This window comes from Festucalex cinctus, chromosome 17 (assembly GCF_051991245.1).
Source record: "Festucalex cinctus isolate MCC-2025b chromosome 17, RoL_Fcin_1.0, whole genome shotgun sequence".
NCBI lineage: Eukaryota > Metazoa > Chordata > Actinopteri > Syngnathiformes > Syngnathidae > Festucalex > Festucalex cinctus.
Window position 1 is genome coordinate 11,190,580 of NC_135427.1, and position 22,806 is coordinate 11,213,385.

A 22,806-nucleotide genomic window follows, 5' to 3' on the forward strand; every position below is an offset into this window, starting at 1 on the left:
CACGTTTTATTTTGAATAATCGCTGTGATGCCAAACCGGAAGTCACGTAGCCAATGACTCACACTTGACTGTTTAGAGCCGCCGCCTTCTTGTGGCGCTTCAGAGCATGCAAGCGCATCAAACCCTCCTCCTCTCCCGAGTGTAGCTGAACAAGTTTGTTTTGTATAGTAGTAGTGACGTTCACAAGGGATCATCGCCGCCGCATTTCGTTTTCGTTGTTTTTGTTTTTGTTGGCGTTGGATGGACATATAAGTTTAAATGACAAGAGGCACGCAGTGACCCCCGCACAGGACGCGCGATGGAGGGCAAAGGACCGCTCCGGTGTAAGATCGTAGTAGTCGGGGACACGCAGTGTGGAAAAACGGCACTGCTGCACGTTTTCGCCAAAGACTCGTACCCAGAGGTAAGCGTGCAACAACATTTTATACATTATTGTATTCGGTCAAGATGAGTTGACGGAAAGTCCGTGCGCTTTTACGCATGACGCACGAGGAAAACAAGGATTGTCACTTACGTAATATTATATGAATAATTTTCATTGAAATACTAAATAGTTTTGAACATATTAGAAGGACAACCCAGGCTGCTTTAATATTGCGTCTGTTCTCTGCAGAATTACGTCCCGACGGTGTTCGAGAACTACACAGCCAGCTTTGAGATCGATAAGCAGCGTATCGAACTCAACATGTGGGACACGTCAGGTATGTTTCTTTGTTTAAAAGGTCAGGGATTTCAATGGGGGTGCGTAAAATCTTGACAAATAGGTTAGAACTGAGACAATATTTTACGAAATGCGTTTTTTAACTCAAAAGCAAACAATTCTGGTACCCAAAATGGACTTAAGCTACTGATGTGGAGATTGAGTTTAGTTTGCAGGTCAGGTCTTGTTTTGAAAGTTTTTTTTAGGGTGTGTTTTGGGTGTGTGTATTGAGTGTGTGAGAGAGAGAAACAGATTAAGTGTTTGGTGTGCAGAGAGTTTGTGTGGAAATGGGAAGAATTGTGAGCAAGAGGAAATGTGTGAGAGAGGGCAAGAGCATGTGTCAGTTTGGTGTGTATGTGTGTGGATGCAAAGGCTAAGAGTGATTGTGAGTGAGAGGGTGTGAAAGAGCAAGTGTGCAAAAAGAACAAAGTGAGTTTTGTGTGCAAGTATGGTATATGAGAAGCTGCGAGCATTTGTGACCAAGTGAGAGGAGTGTGTGAGAGTGTCACTGTGTGAGATGTGTGTGCGAGAACGTGAGTGTGCATGAGAAAAATGTGCGAGTGACACAATGAGAGTGTACGAGCATGACTGAAAATACAGACAATGTGAGTTTGTGTGTGAGAGCTATACAGTGAGGTTAAAAACTGGACTGATCCACGACTTGGGTCAATTTGACCCAACTTTCTGCAAAAAGAAAAAAAATGGCTTTTTTTTTTTTTTTTTAAATTACAAACCCCCCCAAATTTGGTTTTGTACAGAACAATTGGGTAAAAAAATAACCCAATTTGACAAAAACAAAAAACAAAACGTAAAAAAAAGATTAATCCACTATGTGTGTCAATTTGACCCAACTTTATGGAAAAAGAAAAAAGGATCTTTAAAAAATTTTTTTTTTTTTTTAAATGGTTATTTTGTACAGAATTACACAATTGGGTAAAAAAAAAAATAAAAAAATAAAAAATAAAAAAACATAAAATAAAAAAAATAAACTCAATTTGGGCAAAAAAATCTGGACTGATCCACTATGAGTCAATTTGACCCAACTTTCTGAAAAAAGAAAACAAAAATTGGGTCTTTTTTTTTTGTACTGTTTCAAACAAACCATTTATTTATTTATTTATTTATTTATTTTTAGTACAGGACAGTTGGGTAAAAAAAATGGTAAGAAATAAAAACACAAATTTTGGTTAAAAAAACAAAACAAAACAAAAAATAATAATAAATCTTTTGTACAGAACAGTTGGCTCAAATTGACCCAAGTAGTGGACCAAGTGCGTGTTTTTGATTTTTTTTTTTTTTTTAAACCAAATTGTTTTTTGTTTTTTAAACAATTTTTTTTTAGTGTGAGCGTGAGTATGTGTGTGTGAAAGAAAGCATGCGTGTGTGAGAAGAGTGAGTGTCATTAAGCTTGGTTTTAGATATCAAATCTGCCCACTGAAGTTATATTTGTGAACCTCAAATTTCCGAGAGGAAGCATTTCAATTGGACTGATGTAACAAACGGCTGCAAAACAAACAACAACAAATAACTGGTTTGCACACAATGAGTGTGCGTTCCATTATTCGTGCATCCTGACAGACCAGATCGACGGGCTTTTGACATCAGTGCTGGGCGAGACGTACAGTATGATGCAAACATCACACAATGCATCCATCCGTTGTTTTTTTCCCTTTCTTATAACAGCTCTTTCGAGGTTAATGCTTGAATGAAGGTTCTAAATGTGAGTCTGAATAATTGTTTACGTGCCCTGCGATTGGCTGGCGACAGTCCAGGTCTGACTGCGCCTCTCGCCTAAAGTCTACTGGGATCGGCTCCAGCTCACCCGCGGCTCAAATAAAGAATATCAAAAATGGATGGATGAGTCACTTGGACATGTTTGGAAATGTTCAGCCTTCGCGGAGGTCTCCTCCTCATTTGCACTTCGTCCTTCCACTGGTCCTCCAAGGTGTGAAGGTCAGGAGTCCCGCTGTATCGAGGCGCCGCTCTCTCAGCACTCTCACTCGCTCTTTCTTCTTCTGTTACCGCAATCCGCCTTCACGACTCCCCGCCTGCTCTCTTAATCGTTTTTTCATTTCCTTCTCAGCAGAGCTCATCCTCCTCATGTTTATCTCGACACCAAACATTTGATTTTTTAAAAGAGCTGGGGCAGGTCATTCATTGATGACGATATGGAACAAAGAGAATTAGAAAGCTCGACGTTTCTTCTACAGCACTTGTCAACCTTTCATCCCTTCATCCATCAGCGGGATCATCCCAACAACACATCCATCATTCATGAGCGGCTCCGATGACCTCCGATTACTTCCTTGAAAGCCCCGGCGCCAGATCTGCTTTGTACGCAGCATCTGGAAATGAGGCTTTTATTTACTTGGTGCTTTTTGGTTCAAGTGCTGTAGTTTGCGATGCGCTTTGAAAGGTTTGAGTCACCAAAAATAGTGACGAGACACTGGGAGACGGTGTCAAAGTAAAGTGCTGCGCTCTTAAGTGCTGGAGTGGAGGGTTGGGCAGGTTCTCCGATGCTGATCGGCTCCATTAGGAGAGCGAGGACACATTGAAAATCAATGGACTCTATGTGTCTAAGTCTCAATGTCACGGGAGGGTCAACTTGGGTGGGGGGGTTGGGCTTTTGGATCTTTCTTTTAGACTCATACTGTATATATCATACATATCCTCCTGACTACCAGCAATTCAAATTTGTCCTACGTAGTGGACCTTTTTAAACCTGAATATCTCCCACCAAGTGCATACAATTGAATTAACTCCTCTTGTGCTCTATAGAGGACCTTCCAAGCTTTTCCAATGATACCAAATGTGTAGGGGTGGGGCTTTGCTACCTTTGATTGCATCATAAAAGAAAATGGCTTCCCTCAGTGCAAACACTTTTTCTATGAGACTCTTAAGAACACAAAGTATTGTTTGAATTATTTTAACTGTATTAGAGCCTAGCATTTAAGTTTTATAAAATATGTCCTCTGTAGTGGACACATCATAGCTTAAAAATAAAAACTTTTTTTTTTTTTCAAAAATTTATTTTGCAGTATTCCAGTTACTTCACAAAGATTGGGGAATATAAAAAATAAACATGATTGGACACTATTTTTTTTTTCCTGGTCGTCAGGAGGATATTCTGTTCGAGTTTCAGGTGCCTAAACATGTCCGACCTCCAACGTGATGCTGCTTTTGGCACATGCTCGACAATCTGCAAAAAGAGGTTGATTTGATATGAAAGCGGGTCAAAAACTGCATGAGGGAGTGAGTTTTAATGTCAAGTGGAGAAAGCCAGATGTCAGTTTGATATCCTTGGTCATGATTATTGTGCAGTCTTACAGGGTTATTGCTGGCAAAAAAAATACAAATTTTCCTACAAACCCGTTTCATAGAAATAAGCGCACTGAATTAAATGCTGCAAAATGAGGCCCTTTTAGTTAGAATGGAATAATCCGATGCCTGAGGAACTAATTAACCTCAATTAAATCAAGACAATATGATTGTACAAAGTAATTATTACTGCATCAAAGAATAAATCAATTACAAAATTATTAAAATATTTACTTAGCATTGACGTTCCAACAATTTCTGCCATTTTCATGTGAAGACATACTTTCAAGGCCCGGCGGCAAAGAAATAAATAAAAAGAAATGATTAAAATATTACTTAGCATTAGCTACACATCTATGAGACCATATTTATCTATGAGTCATATTTATCTTGTCCTAAAAATTTGACGAATAAAAATTCTCGAAAGCACATATTTGTTGTCTGTGAATTACTGGATACAATAATCTGGAAACTCCTCGCCGCCATTGCATGCTTCCACGCTGCCATCGTATGAATCTCTGAAGGCTAGTGACGATCAGGCTAGCAAAAGCTAGCACCATGATGCTAACTATCATTCATGCCCGCCCCTTTATCCAACAATTGTACCGGTTGTGGATAAAAGTAATTTGGTCCATCACAAAACAAATGTAGCTTGTTTGACTTTTTACTAGCCCAGAGAGCACAGCGGCGCACTAGCTAACCGCTAATGTCGAATCCTGTTTAACTTCACCCGAAAGGCCAATAGCCCAAACGTTTTGGAGTACTTGGCTCAATAAAGGTTGGAAAACACTGCATTAGGCTGAGAAATAGAGAAAAAGAAACTAATCTGAATCCACAAAAACGTCAAGAAATATGATAAAAACAACATCGCGTTCGGGTAATATGATATCACTATTAATTTCTTAATACTGAATAAGTGTTTCCAAGTGTTAAGAAAACTTATGACGGCAAACAAACGCAACGGGGATGAAAACAAATCAAGAAATTTGACATTTTAAGCGAGAGACGGAACATCATCAACTCTGCAGGGCGTCTCAGATTGTTTACGCGCGCGAGTACGCTAAGCAATTAGCCGCACTCGGCTTATGTTTGTTTGCTCGCTACTGAATAATAATCATATCAACGCGCCGTTTGAGTCGGCGGAAAAATGGATCACAAAACACAGCGGGAATGTGTAAGAAAGAAAGATAGTCAAAAAAAAGACAAACATGCTTTTAATATTAATGAGAATTACTGCGCTGTGATGGAAGATGTCATCAGGGAGGATTAAAGGTGTGTGTGAGCGCACGCTCGTGAATTATGCAGAGCATCACCAAAGACGAAAAGATAGAACGGGCAGCCCGATTGTCTCTTATCAGTCATTTTACAGCTTTCAGCTCCACTGACGAAAGAAATGTGGATTTTCACTCCGAGAGGCGACTGAGTGTGAGAAGAAGTCGATAAGAGCGTTGAAAATTGCTAACAAGATTTAGTATAAATGTAGACTAGATAAATATGCCCGCCGGTTGGGATTTTTTTGGCGTCTAAGAAGAGGTGCTCGGTAGGGCTCATTAAAAGGTTGTTTCACTGGAGACATTCTGCCTCATTAAAACTTTATATCCCACTTTGCTCAACTCGAAGTTCACGGTTACACGGCCTGATAGCGAATGAATGGAAAAATATGAAGAAATGAGTGGGAAAAGTAGTTGACACACCTCGCAAGTGTCTGAATGAGTTTAAATGAGGAACATCGCTTGCATTTGAAATTTTTCATTGCCAAAGAAGAAAATAAATGAGAAATGTTTCATCTTAAGAGTTGTTATACATCTACAGATAATCTGGCCAAATTTGAATATTTTTCACCCTTTATATTGTCAGCAAAGATTTGATGTCTCCATCAAGATTATCCTGTGTGTGTTATTCATTTTCTCCCCAATCTGCTCGGAAGACTGCTAGCAGCTGAATATTGTAAAGGTTGAACCTGTTTAATATTTACGATCTAAGGACTGCGTGATTGGGATAGTAATTAAACGATCTCTAGTGCACTGCACACCATGACAATCCAAATTTTAGCATTTTTTTGCCCACCTTTCAGGTCAAAGTTAGCGAATGCCCAATTATCATTTGAAAGATGATCATTGGCGATTAATCTGTGGTGAGTTATTTTTCGATACGATCTGCTCAGAAAATGGTCAAGGCCAACTGTAAATGATTAAACTGTTTAATATATACACAACAGACGTAATTTGTGATTGTGATAGCAAACAAAAAGTCTAAACCAGGTTACTGTACACCAATAAAATAATCAGGCCAAATTTGAGCAATTTTTTTTTTTTATACCTCAAGTTCAATGAGGTCCCGATTTGTGCGAATCTCTGTCAATTGATTGTTTTCCTCCTAAATCTGCTGAGAAAACCAAAGCCAACAATCGTAAATGTTAAACCTGTTTAACATTTACGATTCATCGACTCACAGATTGTGATAGCAAACAAAATGGTCTAAGGCAGGGTGGGTACATGCATAACATACCTATCTACAATTTTTCACACCCTTTCCGATTGCAGCCAGTCAAGATGGTCGGATGCATCTAAAAAGATTATCCAGAGCGATTATTCTATGGTGTGGGGTGCGTTAAAAGTCTCTCTACCTCTATCTAAACTCTGCATATAAAGTCATTTTTCCAACTCCATCTTTATTCTGCATATAAAACGGTGAAGGCAGACAATCGTAAATATTCAAATATTTATGATCAATAGACTTGGGGTACACACATACTGATAATCGGGCCAATTATGAATAATATAAACGTGATAGGTTGTATTGTTTGTAACTCCCAACAAATTGATGTCACTATAGTCATAACATATTCAAAGTTATATTTTATAACAAGCCAAATTCTACTAACAAAGACCTTCGATTGTAAAAACCCTTCTCCGAACGGCTCCTTCCAGCTGAATTTGTCATCCACTTCAATCCACCCAAGGGCTCACATGCAGGTTTTACATAAGTGTGCTTTAATTGTGTAACACTGGTGGAAGCCTGTAAGAACAAAAGTAGCTAATTTATTTATAAGTATTCTTCCCGCACTCGCCTAATGTCCACTGACATTGCAAAATGTTCACCAGTGGTCGACGCTGGAGGCTCTTTAAGGGCCTTTATTTTGGATGGAGACAGATGGGCTGAGGCTTCTTAGTGTGGCCTCCAGGGGAATCATACTACTACGACTACTACTAGTACAAGGACTCCAGTGAGTAGATTCAAAAAGGCTCCTGGATCAATACACATTAGCACAGAACATGGATTATTAGACATAAGGAAAACCTTGAGATTTGAGTTGTGTGCGTCCATGTCCACAACTTCAACTCTTTATTATTCCTATCGCAAACAAGCTATGAAGCAGTTTCAACTGTCTCTCCTCCAGTCAGCCGCACAAGCCCCCGTATTGTTTCTTAAATGACACCAGACGCAAAACGAACAGTCTCCAGAGATGAAAATTGTCAGTGGTTTGTTTACTTTTAACGATTCGCTTTTACTGGCAGCACGCTCTCCTGTTTTGACAGTAATTTGATTAAAACAAAACAAAAATGAGTTTATGGACACAAAATATGATGGGTTGAGTGCAGCTGCAGCCTGTCACGGTGGCTTGTGCTCACTTAATGAACCACACTAAACAAAATCAAATATTGGCTGTATATGCGTGTACATATCAAAGCACATATCGAATCTTTTATCGGAGAGATTCACACCCCTAATATATATATACACATACTTTATATACATTTCTTAGCGTTTTCTACATAATATAAAGTTTTCTAGATAAGCTATCTATAAATAATTATGTAAATAACCAAAAACAAGCTCAAGAAATACATTTAAAATAGTATATATAAATATAGAAAACAAAAAGTGTGCTTCTTGCATCATTTGTTGCAGGACAACAACAAATTGCGTTGTGGAATGTTACTGGAATCCGACATCAATGTGCTGATGCAGCCGTTATTTTGGCCACAAAAGCACAACATGTTGCGGACTAGGATGCAAGTGGCGTTGGAATGTTGTCACAATGCCCCTAATTCACCCCGGGCCCCCTGGGAGAATAAAACGACATTGTCAACTAGGTGGTGATGACCCATTCACGATATGTCGCTCGCTTGAGTAATGGACCGCCCCCTCGGTCATTTCTAAAAACATAAACTTTCGCCCACTCATCATTGTCAACCACCGAGTGCTTGCTAATCACATTTCATCTTTGTGATTAATCACGTTAGCATAAAAAAAGTCAAATCCTCAACAAAATAAGTACCACATATAGTGTCCGTGGGCCATAAATTACTCAACTGCATGCGATATTTGGCTGATTAAAATTCTGATAATCATATATTAGTAATGAATGAATAAAAAAAAAAAATGTCCCTTAGTGCTTATAACAAAAAATATGACTAACAGTCAGTCATCCATCTGTAAATGTTGGTTGGTCAAGTATGTGTAATTTTTTTTTTGTGTGTCATTGACAGGCTCCGCCTACTACGACAATGTGCGGCCGTTAGCTTATCCCGATTCGGATGCCGTCCTCATCTGCTTCGACATCAGCCGTCCAGAGACGCTGGACAGCGTGGTGAAGAAGGTCAGTGTGACGTTCCTGTTTGTACTTTTGACATTTTAGGGAACAAAATGGCTCAATTAATGATTGATAATGGAAATGCTTCTTAGGTTGTGCAAACTGTACATAAAAAAATCCTTATTTTGAAAATCTAACTGCAATTTTATTTTCTCTCAGTATTGAGATTTAATATGTATTCATTTTTTTGTTGATAAATTCCGCACAAGCACACTTTGACATCATCATCATCACAAGAAAAAGACGCATCACAATGCAGGGTGGACAAATTATTCAATCAGCCAACTTGAACTCTGCCCTCACGTGATGAGTTCACACGTTGCACAATGCATGCTGGGAGATGCCACAGTGACACATCGGGCAGTACTTTTCAATTCAACTTCGAGCGCAAAACACAAAAAAAAAAAATAAGGCAAACAATTATACGTGCTTGACTAATCCGTGCAAAGATGACAATGTGTTTCCATGCCGTGCGTCATTGTGTGTTTTTAATAACCGCGCTTGACAGAGTGAGCCCTCATGGTGCCCTTCAATTATCCTTTAGCTCTCTCGCTCTTCCTCCCCAGAGTTTGAAAAATAGCTCTTGTGTTTTAATCGCTTCTATTTTTCAATTCGGTGTCCTTTGTTGTCTCTAAAATCTTTATTTTAGGAGAAATGACTCATCAGGCATCGCCTGACTAATATGATTCATAACTTTGATGCCTTAGAGTTTTGGTAGTAGCAAAAAGTATGTTTATTTCCTATGGTATTCCAGTATACTAGCCAATATCCTTGATAGACCAAGTAAGAAATGTCATACAAGAGCGGTACACCATGTATAACACAATCTGCCAAATATTAGCAGACCAAATCATCACTTCCAATTTACTGAGCTAAAACCAGATAAAAACAGCATTTAAAATATTCACGCTCTTATTAGTGAACGCAATGACAAGCCTCAGGCAAGGCTAAAAATAGCAGGATCCTACATACAGTATGTGTCATATAGCATGAATTCATTAAATATTGCCAGAAGCACTGCAACGTACTGGAACTCACTAGCTTTCTAAAGTGCCTGGAGGTCCATGCGTGTTCATTTGTTAAGTGTATTACGTGCACAGAACAATAAAATGATGACGACAGTGAGCCCCAGTTGAACACAGGAAACACACCCGCAGTGAAAATTCACATAATAGACCATATACAAAAAAATTTTTCAAAAAGTGTAACTTCTCCTGCACGCTTTAAACCCACAGACAAGAAGCTATGTGGTCCGACATATGTGGAGAGAGTTGAGTTGCTTGAAGCCGTTTGTCACTCCCAGTTCAGGTTTATCGGAAAAACTGACCCTAACCCTGTGCAACAAAACAATTGGATACTTCAAAACCATCATGTAAAACCACACCACATAATTTAATTGAATGATAGTCCGCTAGCATATTGTGAAACACCGTAGACCGAAATTAGCATGGCTGTTATGGTCATGTTAAAGCTTAAAACGATTGCTACCTAACACACACAGAGCAGCAACAAATACAAACAGAACATACAAAAATAAATAAATAAACATTGTACATTTATTCACCAAAAAGCGAACAAAGCTATATAATTGTGTCAAAAGTCAAGTATACTAAGGTACAGTATATTATGAAATGCTGGTGCGTGGCTAACAGATTAGCATAGCTGTCACAGTAATTTTAAACCTTAAAACAATTGCGACCTAACACACACTGAGCAGCAACGGTTAAAAACGGAGAATTAAAAAGAGAATTAACCATTTTACATTACTTTTAATCACCAACAAGTGAACCAAATTTCATCAAATGAGAGTCAAGTAGCTTAACGCTAACATATGTTGCGAAATGCTGTAGCCGGGCTAGCGAAGATTAGCATAGCTGTTAAGGTAGACACGGAGCAGAAATGCATGCACTGAACATTGAGCAAAAGAAAATTTATCATTGTATACTATGTACTACACGATTGCTTAAAAAAAAAAAATCATTACGTCATTGGAGTTAACTAAGGACAACCTTTATGTTCCTCCTTTGATTAGCCACTCACACAACTCCGAGAGCAGATCACCCACTCTACCTCACAAAATGCTGACTGATTTGCATTATTAGCAGAAGACAATACACCGCTTTATTCGTGTGGATCCTTTGTGACTCATCTAAACTGCTGCCATTCACTGGTTGCTTGGCGTTCGGCAAAGCGAAGCGAGCGACGACGGCTCGTCCAGACAATCCGTGAGAAAAGATCTCCTTGTAAGCAAGGAGAAACGGTACAAGTGGATTTGCCAGTGCCAGGACGGGAGGAAACAATGAGACATCCAACAGAGAAAGATTTGAAGAGCCACGCTCTGTGATAAGTTACTGTTGTTGAAATTTGTTAACGTACAGGGAACCTCGGATTGCTATTCAAGGTTTCAGTCTTTTTTTTTTTTTTCCCCTAAGATAATACTGTTTTGGGTTAACTTTTGTTTCTGCAGTGGCAAGGAGAGACGCAGGAGTTCTGTCCTAACGCCAAAGTGGTGCTGGTGGGCTGCAAGTTGGACTTAAGGACGGACGTCAACATCATGAGGGAGCTTTCCAAACACAGACTCATTCCTGTCACCCACGAACAGGTGAAGAGAAATTCCTTTTCTCCATTTTGTTTCCCATTCCCACCTAAAATATGCGCACGCATAGTAACTCTGTTTCAAAGTATTCCACCACTCAAGACCGTTCCCCTAAACAAAACGCAGCTGATTACTTTGCGTCCCGGCGCACTTCCACAAACCCTCTGAAAAATAAATGTGCAAGTTTCGCAGCAGATTCGCTTCAACAAATACAAAAATTCACAGAGCTGAACAAAGCAGGAAGACAAACACGGGATGTGCACCAATACAATTGTTTTGTTTGTGTCTTGAAGGAAGGAGCACTGCCGTGCATGAATTTTAATAGCCTATTTTCATGTAAATGTGAATTCCCTATTCTGGAAAGCCAACAAGTTATTATTTTTTCAATTCTCCATCAAAGCAAAAGGTAACAACCCTCATTGTCCTGACAGTAATTGCAGCATTAAGCTTTTACATCCGACATCAAGCGACTTCAGTTGGAATTTGGATGAACACAAACCACTTTTAACCTCGTCTTTTTCATTCTAACTTTTGGCGAACTGACTTGAATGAACTGCTCACTGTTGCCCATCTAAAAAAGCAGCCTGGGCATATCTGAGCAAAAAAGGTTTTGTGGGAGAAAGCTTTTAATCCTGCCCACAAAGACAAAGGCATGCTACAACTATGGCAACCATGTTGGAAACGGAATCATATTCAATGCCATTGAATCAATCTCGATTTTTCACAACAAATCTATGGTAAATACTTTGAGTATCTTCAGAAAAGACTGTCTCTTGATCTAACATACTGTCTTCCACGGTACTTCGCTACTTGACTTAAGATACTTTGGTGTTAAGACTTTGGACCTTTAAAGTCTACTCAATTATTCCTGAAGTACACCGCAAACATACCAAATATGGTCACTGATTTAACATACCATGGGGTGTTGGTCTTTACCTGGAGACTACTCAGAACTAAAACTTCACTAAATTATTCTTGACTTAGCTCTCCATAACAAACATTTCAGTCTAGACGAAAGATGATTGTTTCTTTCAAACAAAAGATCGTTTATCTCGACTTGACTACATTTGTTGGTCTTTACTTGGGAGTTGTATCATTGATGGCGTCTGTAATCTACACCATTGACAGTCAACTATTTGATAATTCTAAGATCAACATCGGAACAGAACCCATCAGTATGTTTGGAGCTGTTCAGACTGAGACGCATCCTGTCCAAATGCCATATGAAACAATCCGTCTTGCAAAAAAACAAACTTCTTGACTTGAAACATTAGATGTCCAAAGCACTGTTATAGCACCTTGAAAACATGTTGACCACAATTTTGTTTAGAGATTTTCCACAGAATGCCATGACCAATTTTGACTAAGACCGAGACCTGTATTATAAACTTACTTAACTTTACCAAAGACTGTAGACTCTTGACTACAAAAAATAAGAGGGTAGATTAGACTACCTTTGATGCTCTTGACTTTTCCCACGTGTGATTTGATCTGAATGTTCTTGGCTTAGACTTTAATAACAGAGCCTTTGGACCTGATTAAGACAACTGCCTCCTGAATACAAACGAGTTCAGTGTTGACACATTATCTCCAGACTGGCTGACCATGACGAGGGGCATGTTTCTCTTCACTTGGTTTTCTTAAGAGAACTTCCAGAACAATGACTTTGATTGCAGACTAGATTTTTTTTTCTTAAGTTAATGTGAACTGACCCTTGAAATGAAACCCCTTCTGAGGAGTGCTCCAAATTCAAAGCATAGAGACAAAAAGGTGACCAGGGACTCACAAAAAAAAAGCACAGTGAGTCATATTCTTGCTGGTGAACAGAGTGGCAAGAGTACAAACACTGAAGTACAGATACTTACGTAAAACTACTTGTAAAAGTAGAAGTACTGATTCAAACGCTGCAGAAGAAAGCTAAAAGCACATCGTTTTAATATGAAAGGATCTGCTGAAAGCGAAGAATTATCACTCGACCGGCACTTTAACGTCCTTCGCCTCATTGTTTTGCTGCTTCATTCTTTCGGTTCTGGCCCACTCTTTTATCAGGGTGATTTATTTGAGAGTTACACTAAAACAAAACCCTTTTTTGTCCTTGTAGGGTACTCATCTGGCGAGACAGATCGGCGCCGTGGCCTACGCCGAGTGCACCTCCAAGTATTCGGAGAACACCGTCCGCGACGTATTCCACGTCACCACCCTGGCGTCGGTGACGCGCGCCCCCCGGCCTGCGCTCAAGCGCGCCGGCTCACGGCGGGGGCTCAAGCGGGTCTCGCAGCAGCCGTCTCGGACTGAGATTCACGAGCACCCGCCCGCTATCAGGAAGGAGCGCGCCAAGAGCTGCGCGCTCATGTGAGCCGCGCGACAACATAATTTATTGTGTCTCAAGTCTTTGCACTGCTTGACAAAAAGGACAATGTGAGGTAAACCATACAGTTTTGTTTTGGTGGAGCTCCACCAAAACATAACCAACCATAACCAAGCACAACATAAAGAACCCATCGACCTGGATAATGGAGACACACTATAAAGTAGGGATAGACCCCGATTATCGGCGCCGATATTTGGCATTTTGACAAATATCGGCATCGGCCATGTTTTGAATCTGAAGGCCGATAAAGCTCACTGAGCAGGGGATACTTGCGAACGTAGAGAATTTGGGGTTTTCATCAGGATTTGTAAGATGTTCGCAGTCAGTTTTTATTTGTCGTAAACACATTTGGAACATATTCACACAATTTTTCACCGCAAAAATCTTTTTGAAACGTTTTTACGAACCCTAACAAAAACCCCAAATGAGCTACATTCACATGAATTTGTTACTCAGTGAGAAATTATATATAGTTTGAAAGAATTCCCCCCCCCTCCCCATTTTACTGCAAATGAATATCGGCTTGAAATATCGGTTATCGGCCAACTTGACTACAAATAATCTGTATCGGTATCGAAAAAACATAAAAAAAAAAACATATCGGTCTATCACTACTATAAAGTCTACCACCAATTTCCTAAAACCACAAGTGCTTTGATTATTAACATCACATATTAATGTTGTTAAATTAATATTGTCCTAACACTGGGAAGGTGACTCACAATGGAAGGAGAAAGATGGGTCCTGGATGTCATTTTATTCATGTGACAGTGAAATAAAAAACTGAAGACTAGTAATTGTCGGAATGCCTTTTGTGATCTAAAACCACATAAATGTACCACTACACGAGCAAATCGTCAATGAGTCTTAGATTGTAAAAAACTATCATATTTGGAACTCACGCATACATGACTTTTTCCATATTTCACACCATCATCATAAATGAATACAACTGTAACACCCATTATTCATGAGCCTGGTTATGTGACCTTTAAGTGTGATTGTGCATCCGTGGCTAAAGGCTAAAGGCCCCCCAAGCTGCTGGCGCTGCTTCTTTGAGCGATAGCGAAGTGACATTTCGCAGCGCCACCACGTCGCCACGCGGAGAGGTCACACCACATGCCCAGAGCGAGACCAACAGGATGGGCACTCGAGCTTGTATAAGCTACCATGCGGAATGCTTAAAAAAAGTATTGTGGAATAAAAAAAAAAAAAAGATAATTGTGGGAATGCTGAAGAGCAATTCCAAGAAAACTATTTTCATTATGTTTAAAATCGGAATTCTTCTACATTTCTCAAATGATTCCAACATTATTTAAATAATAAAAATTCACATCATTCAGGGCGTTTTGGGAATTCATTTTCCAAGTTCCCCAAATTCCACATTTTTTTAATGGAAAAATATAATAATGATTATTGAATGATTATTTGTACTCCTTCCACATTTGTCGGCCAATTCCAACCATTCAGACTTGGAACTGTTTAGCTGTTTATTAACCAATTTATGTTCAGCTCATTCGTCACACTGTGTAGCTGTTTTATTCAACGTTTTCTACGACAACATTCCCATTATTTTAAATACAGACCACATTTCTCCAATGGCTCAAACCACTCCAGCATAAATATATTTAGGCCACCCCAGAGCATACTGGATCAATTAAATATTACCCAAATTGGCTAATTTAAATAACATACAATGACCACTTCAAATAATTAAAAACTGACATCCTCCTGTTCAACAATTCCACAGCATTTCATTTCAGTGTTAACTCTTCAGCATTCACACGCAATTCCTCCAGAAATTGCATTTACTTTCGAGTAGCATTTGTAGTAAATCAAGTAAGGGTTAAACACTGGAAGCAAAGCCCCAGAAGAAATATTTGTGGCGGGTAAGTTGGGAGGACGTGAAATGTGTCACGTTTCAGTCTTTTCTCGCCTTGGGCTTGAAAGCGGTTGGGCGTATTTAGTAAACAGTCATCCGTCATGCCCATGCATCCTCCTCTTTGACGCTAACAGCTAACAAACACCCCACTGTGTAGATATGTAAGCACGTCTCAGGAAACAATGTAACATGAAGACGGCTAAGTATAATTATATAACAAGCAAGGCCGTTAAAATCCCTTAAGAAAATCCTCAGAAAGCTTTTCTATTACGAGGGGTGGGGGCTAGCGCTTTCTTCTTCAGGTTGCAGGCTGTTGCGTTAAACGTTGGCATGGCAACAGTTAAGCGTTTACACGCTGGAACAGGGGAAGGCTGCAGCTTTCAAGGCCATATGAATTATTTTTGCCAGGTGATGAAATCTCCTTCGCACCTTGATCGTCACAGACTATCCAAGAGAGCTTTTATTCTAATAGTGACCGAAAAAACAACCAGAACATTATTAAGTGTTCGAATGACTTGATGGAGATAGGAAAGGGGGAAAAAAGCCTGCAGTTTAGATGAAGCCTTGAACTACTTTACCTTGCCAGGTAGAAAGAGAATTCATTTCAAATCTTTTCCAACATTAATGTGACTATTACCTGTACAACTCCAGAAATAAATAAGCCCAATAATGAAGCAAACAGGGCAATTGTTGTCACGTGTACTAAACAGCCAATACTTGAAATTCCAAAGTGTAGACTTTTCGGGAACTCAATTCGTATCATCAGCCAATAGTCCTAGTTTCAACCGAAAATTAGGGAATTAGTGAGTTGGACGAGGTTTTTTTTTGTACTTTCTATTCATAAGAGGGTCAAGCATGAAGGGATTTAAGGAAGACTGGGAATTAAGCGAGACGAGCGCCAAGCCTCAAACCACCCGACGGACGTGACACTATGGCGATGATGCCAGTACAGAATAAAGGTTACCCTGTCACTTAGAGAGGGGGGAGGGAGTTATCAAAAATGCAAGAGCCATTTAAACGGCGTGTACATTTGCACGGATTAAAAATATATGTGGTAGAAAAATGTGTGGGGTCAAAGACAATGACTTGGGCTGGCAAGGGAAAAAAAAAAAAAAAAAAAAAAAAAATCATACCCGAGAGACATTAATATGGAAAATCTTTCCTGTAGATCTCCATTTTTGGAAAAGTAAAATAAAAAGTTTGGCCAACACGACTCAAAACATGAAATGTACCAAATGAAGATCACGTAAATGTAAATACAATATTGAATCCGAGACAGCGCGTGACAACAAACACGCCTTCTCTCGTTACAGTGCGCTAAACAAGAACGACCACTCTTCCGCCGCTGTTGATGAAGAATTTTCGCCTAAGGGCAGCGCGAGAAAAAAGCCGCTCGCTCGCGTTTGTGCTCCGAGGCTGATTTTGCCTGCCCACTACTTCACGAGAGTGTCATCCATGTTGGGATGTCTAACTAGCGGGCTGATTCGTACACAAAGGCGCTGATGCCAAAAGGCCGTAACTCACTTAAAGAGAGAACCTTGTGACTTATAAATTCCGCGAGCATTACAAGCACTGTAAATAACCTTATTGATTGGACTCATTCAAACAAGACAAGCATGTCCTCATAAAGGAGAAACGCAAATCCCATTCATTGCTGGAACGCTACACTCCATTCAAAGTGATGCCACTGAATGGGGGTGTAAAAAAACAAAAAAACAAAAAAAAAAACCTCACAAACAAAAAACAGCTGACTGGAAGAAAGCAGCACCCTGGCACCAGCACATCTGGCATTTAAAAGGCCTCCGAGGAGACGTGCTGACATTCCCGTTTTGTTTTCCGTTCACGCGTGCTCTTTTCAGCCAGCTGTTGTTCAAAACAACGCTAATTGTGCAACTGCTGTACTGCAACCGAATACTGCCAAGAATGAATGTATGAACTCGTGATTCTCAGCAAGAACATGCTATGAAATACATGAACCTCAAAAAATTAACAACAGTCCTGACAATGAAACTTGACTGATTCCAAATCACTTAATTACCCAGCCCCAGTTACTAATGGAAAAAATATACAGACCATTTAATTTTTGGTTCACTATTTATTATTGTATTATTTAACTGTAAATGTCTCTGGTCTTTTATTAATGCACATTTATGTACAGAACATAATAAAAATGTGATCAAATGTCCTTAGCTCATTAGGTAGTTTCCGTAACCTTGAAGAGTGTAGGTGGCCACCGAGTCCAACAACCAACCGCGAGTCACAACTGTGGCCTGTTTTGCCAGACCTGTGCGGTGAATAACAAGCTGCTGTCAATAGATTACATAATCACCATCAAATGTTAGTCATACATCCAGTGTTAGTCCTGAGAATCGTAAGTGCCAACTTCTATTCTACCCAGTCTCAATATGTTCTCATGTTTATATAGTCTGTATTTCTGTTTTCCATTCATTATTTGTATATATTTGTATATATTTAAATAACCATAGAGGTTACATTCTCTTTGCATGTCATTTATTATTTTTCTTCATTTACTGGTAAATAACACTATTATTTTATATTACACGTTTGTTGTATTTTTAACTAATATTTTCATTTATTCATAACAGTACATGGCTAATATTTTTTACATTTTATTTTAAAGCATTCACTGGTTAAGTAATACTATAATTTAAAAAAAATATTTTATGCATTGTAAATAACTAGTCAGTTTTAAATTGTATTCATTATATTACTTACATTTGATATTATATATTACATATGTTGTATTATTTTTTATTTACATAAAGTATTATTTTTCATTTTGAGTCATTTTTATTCCGTTATAAATATTTATTGCTCTTATATATAATGTAAATATGTATTTTTTTAGCTTCCTGTTTAGTTTCCTACTTATTTGAACAACCATCCCCCTCCAACCTCCAGATCTCACGCCTCACCCTCCACTGTCTGACAATCGCTCTCGGCCATTTCTTTGCTGCCCGAATTCTTTCACACTCGCTCTCCCTGGCAAATTCGTCTTGTCGGGAGAAAGAACGTCTGCCACCTTGTCTGTCAGACTTGGTGAGAGTTTCGCACGAAAACGGGAACACTAATTGAGTGTGAGAATTGTGGGAGGGAGCAGAAGCTTTTCTGTTTGCAAGGATGGAAAAAAATAAAGACGACTGTGGCAACAAAGTTCAGCATATGAATATGATACACATCAATGTGTGAGGAGGGTAACTTATTTGTACAGATTTCAAGTTATTGCGGGCTTGTCTGGAAGGTATCCAGATACGCGATGGTTCACACATTAATGGTGCGTGTTGTGTATGATATGATGAAACTTACTGCTGTACGAGCATGGCTCTGATCCAGGCTGAACGATGACCAGCTGATTGGACTTCTGTGAGACCAAAACAACAGACTTAGTAAAATAAACACAGCTTTCATGCTAGTTTTAGCTTTCATTTAGCATCTGCACGCTAAACGCTCGACGACGAACCAAGCTGGAGGGGGTCATGAATAGTAATCATAATTGCAGCGTTGGCAGCGGGCAAAGTGCTTTACTGACATTTAAATAATACACTGATAGTGTATATAAATGAACCATATGCAATGATGGATTCATTAAAAGTGCAGCATCCAAACACACAATACGAAGAGGGATAATTCATTTAACCATAGCAGAGCAGAATCCAATGAAGGCCAATCTATTTTGATTGTGACAAAATGTGAATCAATGATAATTTTGGCAAAAACAGTCTCACCCGTTTGTCGAGCGCGAGTGGGTCTTTGGCCACCGCAGCTCCGCACAGCTGCACCATCCACTCCATTTCCTCTGGAGGATGAAAAAACATGTCAACATTAAAACATTGAAATTCAAATTACAGGCAACCAAAGCCGTAATTGTGTTGGATGCTATGAGACGGGCGACGGGTGATATGCTGTGTTGCCAGCACATCATTCATCATTCCATTATTTTCTCCTCTGGCATTTCAGCTTAGCGGTGGCGTCTATTAACATTCACGTGAGCACCGCAGAGAACAGACAATAATAAGCATCTTTGTAGTCAACGCACCAGCTCATCATTGTTCTAAGCGAAAATATGTGCGAAATTTTTCATTTGAAAAATAAAAAATAAAAAAATAAATAAATAAAATCATTGAATAGGGTGCTGGACTAATACATGGGTTGAGCACGGTATACAGAATAATAAAAACAACTCAGGTGGTTTGAAGTCAGCTTGTGCTGCGCCGATGCCTATGGCAGGCCTGCAGGACGCCGACATCACTGCAGCGGAGAATCATTTACTATTCCACAAAACAGCAGCCAGCACGCCAGCATGGCACAAGCACAGACAGGTGCAATTGTTTTGTTGTTGTCTGACAAAGAGCTTCTCTAACTTTTTGGGTCCTGAGAGAAATTTTTACAAGGGCTGAATGCCATTTGAGCATACTCATTCACTGCCAGTTGTTTTCAGAGCAGATCTCCGCACTTCTGGCCATTTTCGAGCATTTGGACATTTTAAAATTAGGGTGTCAAAATTAGTGCATTAATGTTTAGTTTATTTAAAGTTCCTTTAACACCACAATTTTTTTTTTTTAACACACGATTAATGACTGCCCTTTACTTGTAAATCCTGTACTGGGGCAATTCCAGTCGCACCGCAGCCGACACGTCCACGTCAAAATTTTGCAGTAATAAAATTTATAATACTGCATATATTTGTGGAGACTGAGGTCAAGTTGTATTTTACAATTTAAAAAATGTGCAGAAATTCACAAGTTACTTCATGTTAAAATATTAGATAGCTCTTAATATGAAGAGAAAAATTCACTGCGCTATCACCAACGTCTTATAAATACAATTATATAATCTAGTGGCAAAAAAATGACCAACACAAATCGATATCACACGTCTTTTTTTTTTTTTTTTACAGTACATCACAATTTTATGTATGAACAAATTACTCTCAATAACTTAAAGATGCAGCCATATTCCTATTTCCCCCCCCACTTTTGTTAACAAGAGTAGGAAAAATAAAAAAAAATTTTTTTACATTTTGTTGTACATTTAGAACAAATGCAAAATTTGCAATTAATTGTGACTTAATTATTGAAGTCAATTACAATTAAAAATTGTAATCACCTGACATCCCAAATAATTATAATGTTAAATTTCCAACAAGGCCCCCGTTGAATCCCTAAAAAGTGTCAAAATTGCCATTGGAGGTCAGTGATTAGCTTGGAGTGATGTGACACGCCATTTATGTGTTTACCTGTGGTCATGTTCGTGAAAGGTCCCTGGAAGCAGATTTCGTAGCCCTTCATGAGAAGCTGTGGAAACAAAGGTCATTGCATGTGAAGCAATTAATTGGCTGACACCTGGTTCATGCTTCCCTGCTTGAAAAACAAACTAAGAGCCAACATGGCTGCCTTTGGCGTGACATTATCATCAGCAAAATGAAAAACAAGCCATCCAACAATGAGGGCCAGCACTTTGTTGCATTCAGGGTCATCTCACTTGGCTGGGAAATTGCAATGCTAAATGGCTTGCTTGAGCCATGGTGGCCACGTATTTCATACAGCGTGAGGTTGGACGCATTTGTGTGGAGGGAAAAATGACTTTTTCCCCTCAGCTCTTGTCCGTTTATAATGATCATCAGCCAGAGGTGCTTTGTGTGATGAAAGTCTCTCTGTTGCAGATTTTTAATTTAGACAACACTAATGTCCTCCGGGACATATTGGCGTGCCAGGTAATCTGTTCATTCAAACGAATGCAGCCGATAGTTGGATAGACGATTCCATATGAAAACCAGCCTGAAATTCTTCCCTAATTCAATTCAAATGTGCCCCAGCTTTCGAGTTTTGCTACCGCAAAGTCGTATACTCACATTGTCGTCACGAGTGGTGCGAGCTCTCTTAGGACCGAGGTGCTCGGACCCGTTCACCACGTCGCCTCGTACTTCAAATAAGCTCTGCATGGATGGGAAACACAACAATGTGAAGGTAAACATTCCAAGCACGCCACTATTCTCAGACGGGCTGGCGAGCACGAGTTGGAAAAAACACTTATTTGGTTTTATAACGAGCGCACGATGACGCAGGGGAGTTATTACGCCAGATGCCGGGAAGGCGAAAGCAAATGGATGACAAATAATGCATGAGGTGTATCGCGGGTAACGGCGTGGAAAGCTTCGTCAAGCGGCTTTGATTCAACACGGAAGCACAATACGGGGACAGGCGTACCTCGTCCAAGAGTTTCTTTTGCTTGAAGCACTCCGCAATCCCTGCGAGGAGCAAATGAGAAGTTCACAGCCTCGCAAGTGTCGGGTTAAATTTGTCACAGAGGCGGACGTACTGTCACCATACAAATCATAACAGTGAGTAATGCATAAAAACAAAAAACAAACAAGCATTACTTACACTGGAAGCTCACCACCCACTTCCTGCTTGCAATACCGAGGAAGTATTTGAGGGTACGTTCACATACCAGGTGTTCATCTAGTGAAGAAAAATGAAGGAGCAGGAATTATTTTGTATTCATTTCATTGTGTTATTTACAAGATCTTAATCTAAATTTCGTATTGTCGACACACCTTCCACTCCTCCAAAACCTTAAACCTGCACAGATCAGAAGGCCAAATGTTCCCCGATTCTTGGTTGCCGGGGAAACGACCGCCTGTTCAAGCACCTTGTCGAAATGTGGCGCTTTGGAGCCGGCAAATTAAAAGTAATCTATCAGGGAGGGTAATTAGCGACGAGCAAGAGAATCAAGTTGGCGGCTTATCTCCAAAAGACTCGTGTTAAAGGAGCCACACAAAACAGCAAAGTACTGCTGGGAATGAAAATGTTCTTTTTCTTAAACTAGAAAGCTAAAAGTATCAGAGCTTGTTTGAATTTCTCTTGTAAAACAATTTATGAATTCAATCCAAAGGACCAGCAGGTACCATTGAGCTGTACAAATAGACACATTAACCACAAAAAGTTCAGATGAAATTCCTTAAATGTGCTATAACATGTACAGGCGAACATAATTTGAACTTCTATAAACTTTTTAATTAAAATGTCCAACTGTTTACGTTTTCAGTACTTTTCCCACAACTTTAAAACAAGGTTGTCCATTTCTATGTGTTTCTTTGCATCTGCACTGCAACCTAGTGTAAGTTGAATTTCTCCTTAAGGGTATATAAGTATAAAAAAAATCTAAAAGGGGAAGTCAACACAAACAAAATGTAGCCTGCAACCCCACTAGTTTAAAAACAGCCTCCTGATTAATATTGTGTTTGAGGAATATGAATTAAAAAGCAAAATCCACCCATTTTTATCCATCTCAGGGGCCATTTTGCCACATGCCGGCAACT

General features: G+C 39.4%; 2 protein-coding genes across 8 annotated transcripts in view; one reads left to right on the top strand and one right to left on the bottom strand.

Annotated features, from left to right (window-relative positions):
• LOC144004696 (rho-related GTP-binding protein RhoN-like) lies at positions 1–14,375 on the top strand. The gene is made up of 5 exons (XM_077502116.1): positions 1–403; positions 614–701; positions 8,512–8,621; positions 11,083–11,217; positions 13,313–14,375. The coding sequence occupies exons 1-5, from the start codon at positions 299–301 to the stop codon at positions 13,565–13,567; spliced, it is 693 nt and encodes a 230-aa protein (XP_077358242.1). The 5' UTR covers positions 1–298; the 3' UTR covers positions 13,568–14,375.
• LOC144004688 (uncharacterized) overlaps positions 3,747–22,806 on the bottom strand; it is a 27,615-nt gene continuing 8,555 nt past the window's right edge. For 6 of the 7 annotated variants that reach the window (XM_077502099.1, XM_077502102.1, XM_077502101.1 and 3 more), the window contains exons 15-21: positions 21,869–21,946; positions 21,692–21,732; positions 21,337–21,420; positions 20,722–20,779; positions 19,211–19,281; positions 18,792–18,846; positions 17,540–17,748 (exon numbers count right to left, since the gene is read on the bottom strand). In XM_077502099.1, the coding sequence (XP_077358225.1) occupies positions 17,651–17,748; positions 18,792–18,846; positions 19,211–19,281; positions 20,722–20,779; positions 21,337–21,420; positions 21,692–21,732; positions 21,869–21,946 (485 nt within the window). In that variant the 3' untranslated portion in view covers positions 17,540–17,650. Of the gene's footprint in view, positions 3,900–17,539; positions 17,749–18,791; positions 18,847–19,210; positions 19,282–20,721; positions 20,780–21,336; positions 21,421–21,691; positions 21,733–21,868; positions 21,947–22,806 lie in introns of those variants that run through there. The other variant, XM_077502103.1, reaches the window with a different exon arrangement.

Coding starts and splice junctions, on each gene's coding strand:
- LOC144004696 (XM_077502116.1), top strand. CDS start 299: ATGGAGGGCAAAGGACCGCTCCGGTGTAAGATCGTAGTAGTCGGGGAC. Junction 404..613: donor CCAAAGACTCGTACCCAGAG/GTAAGCGTGCAA, acceptor TGTTCTCTGCAG/AATTACGTCCCGACGGTGTT. Junction 702..8,511: donor CAACATGTGGGACACGTCAG/GTATGTTTCTTT, acceptor TGTCATTGACAG/GCTCCGCCTACTACGACAAT.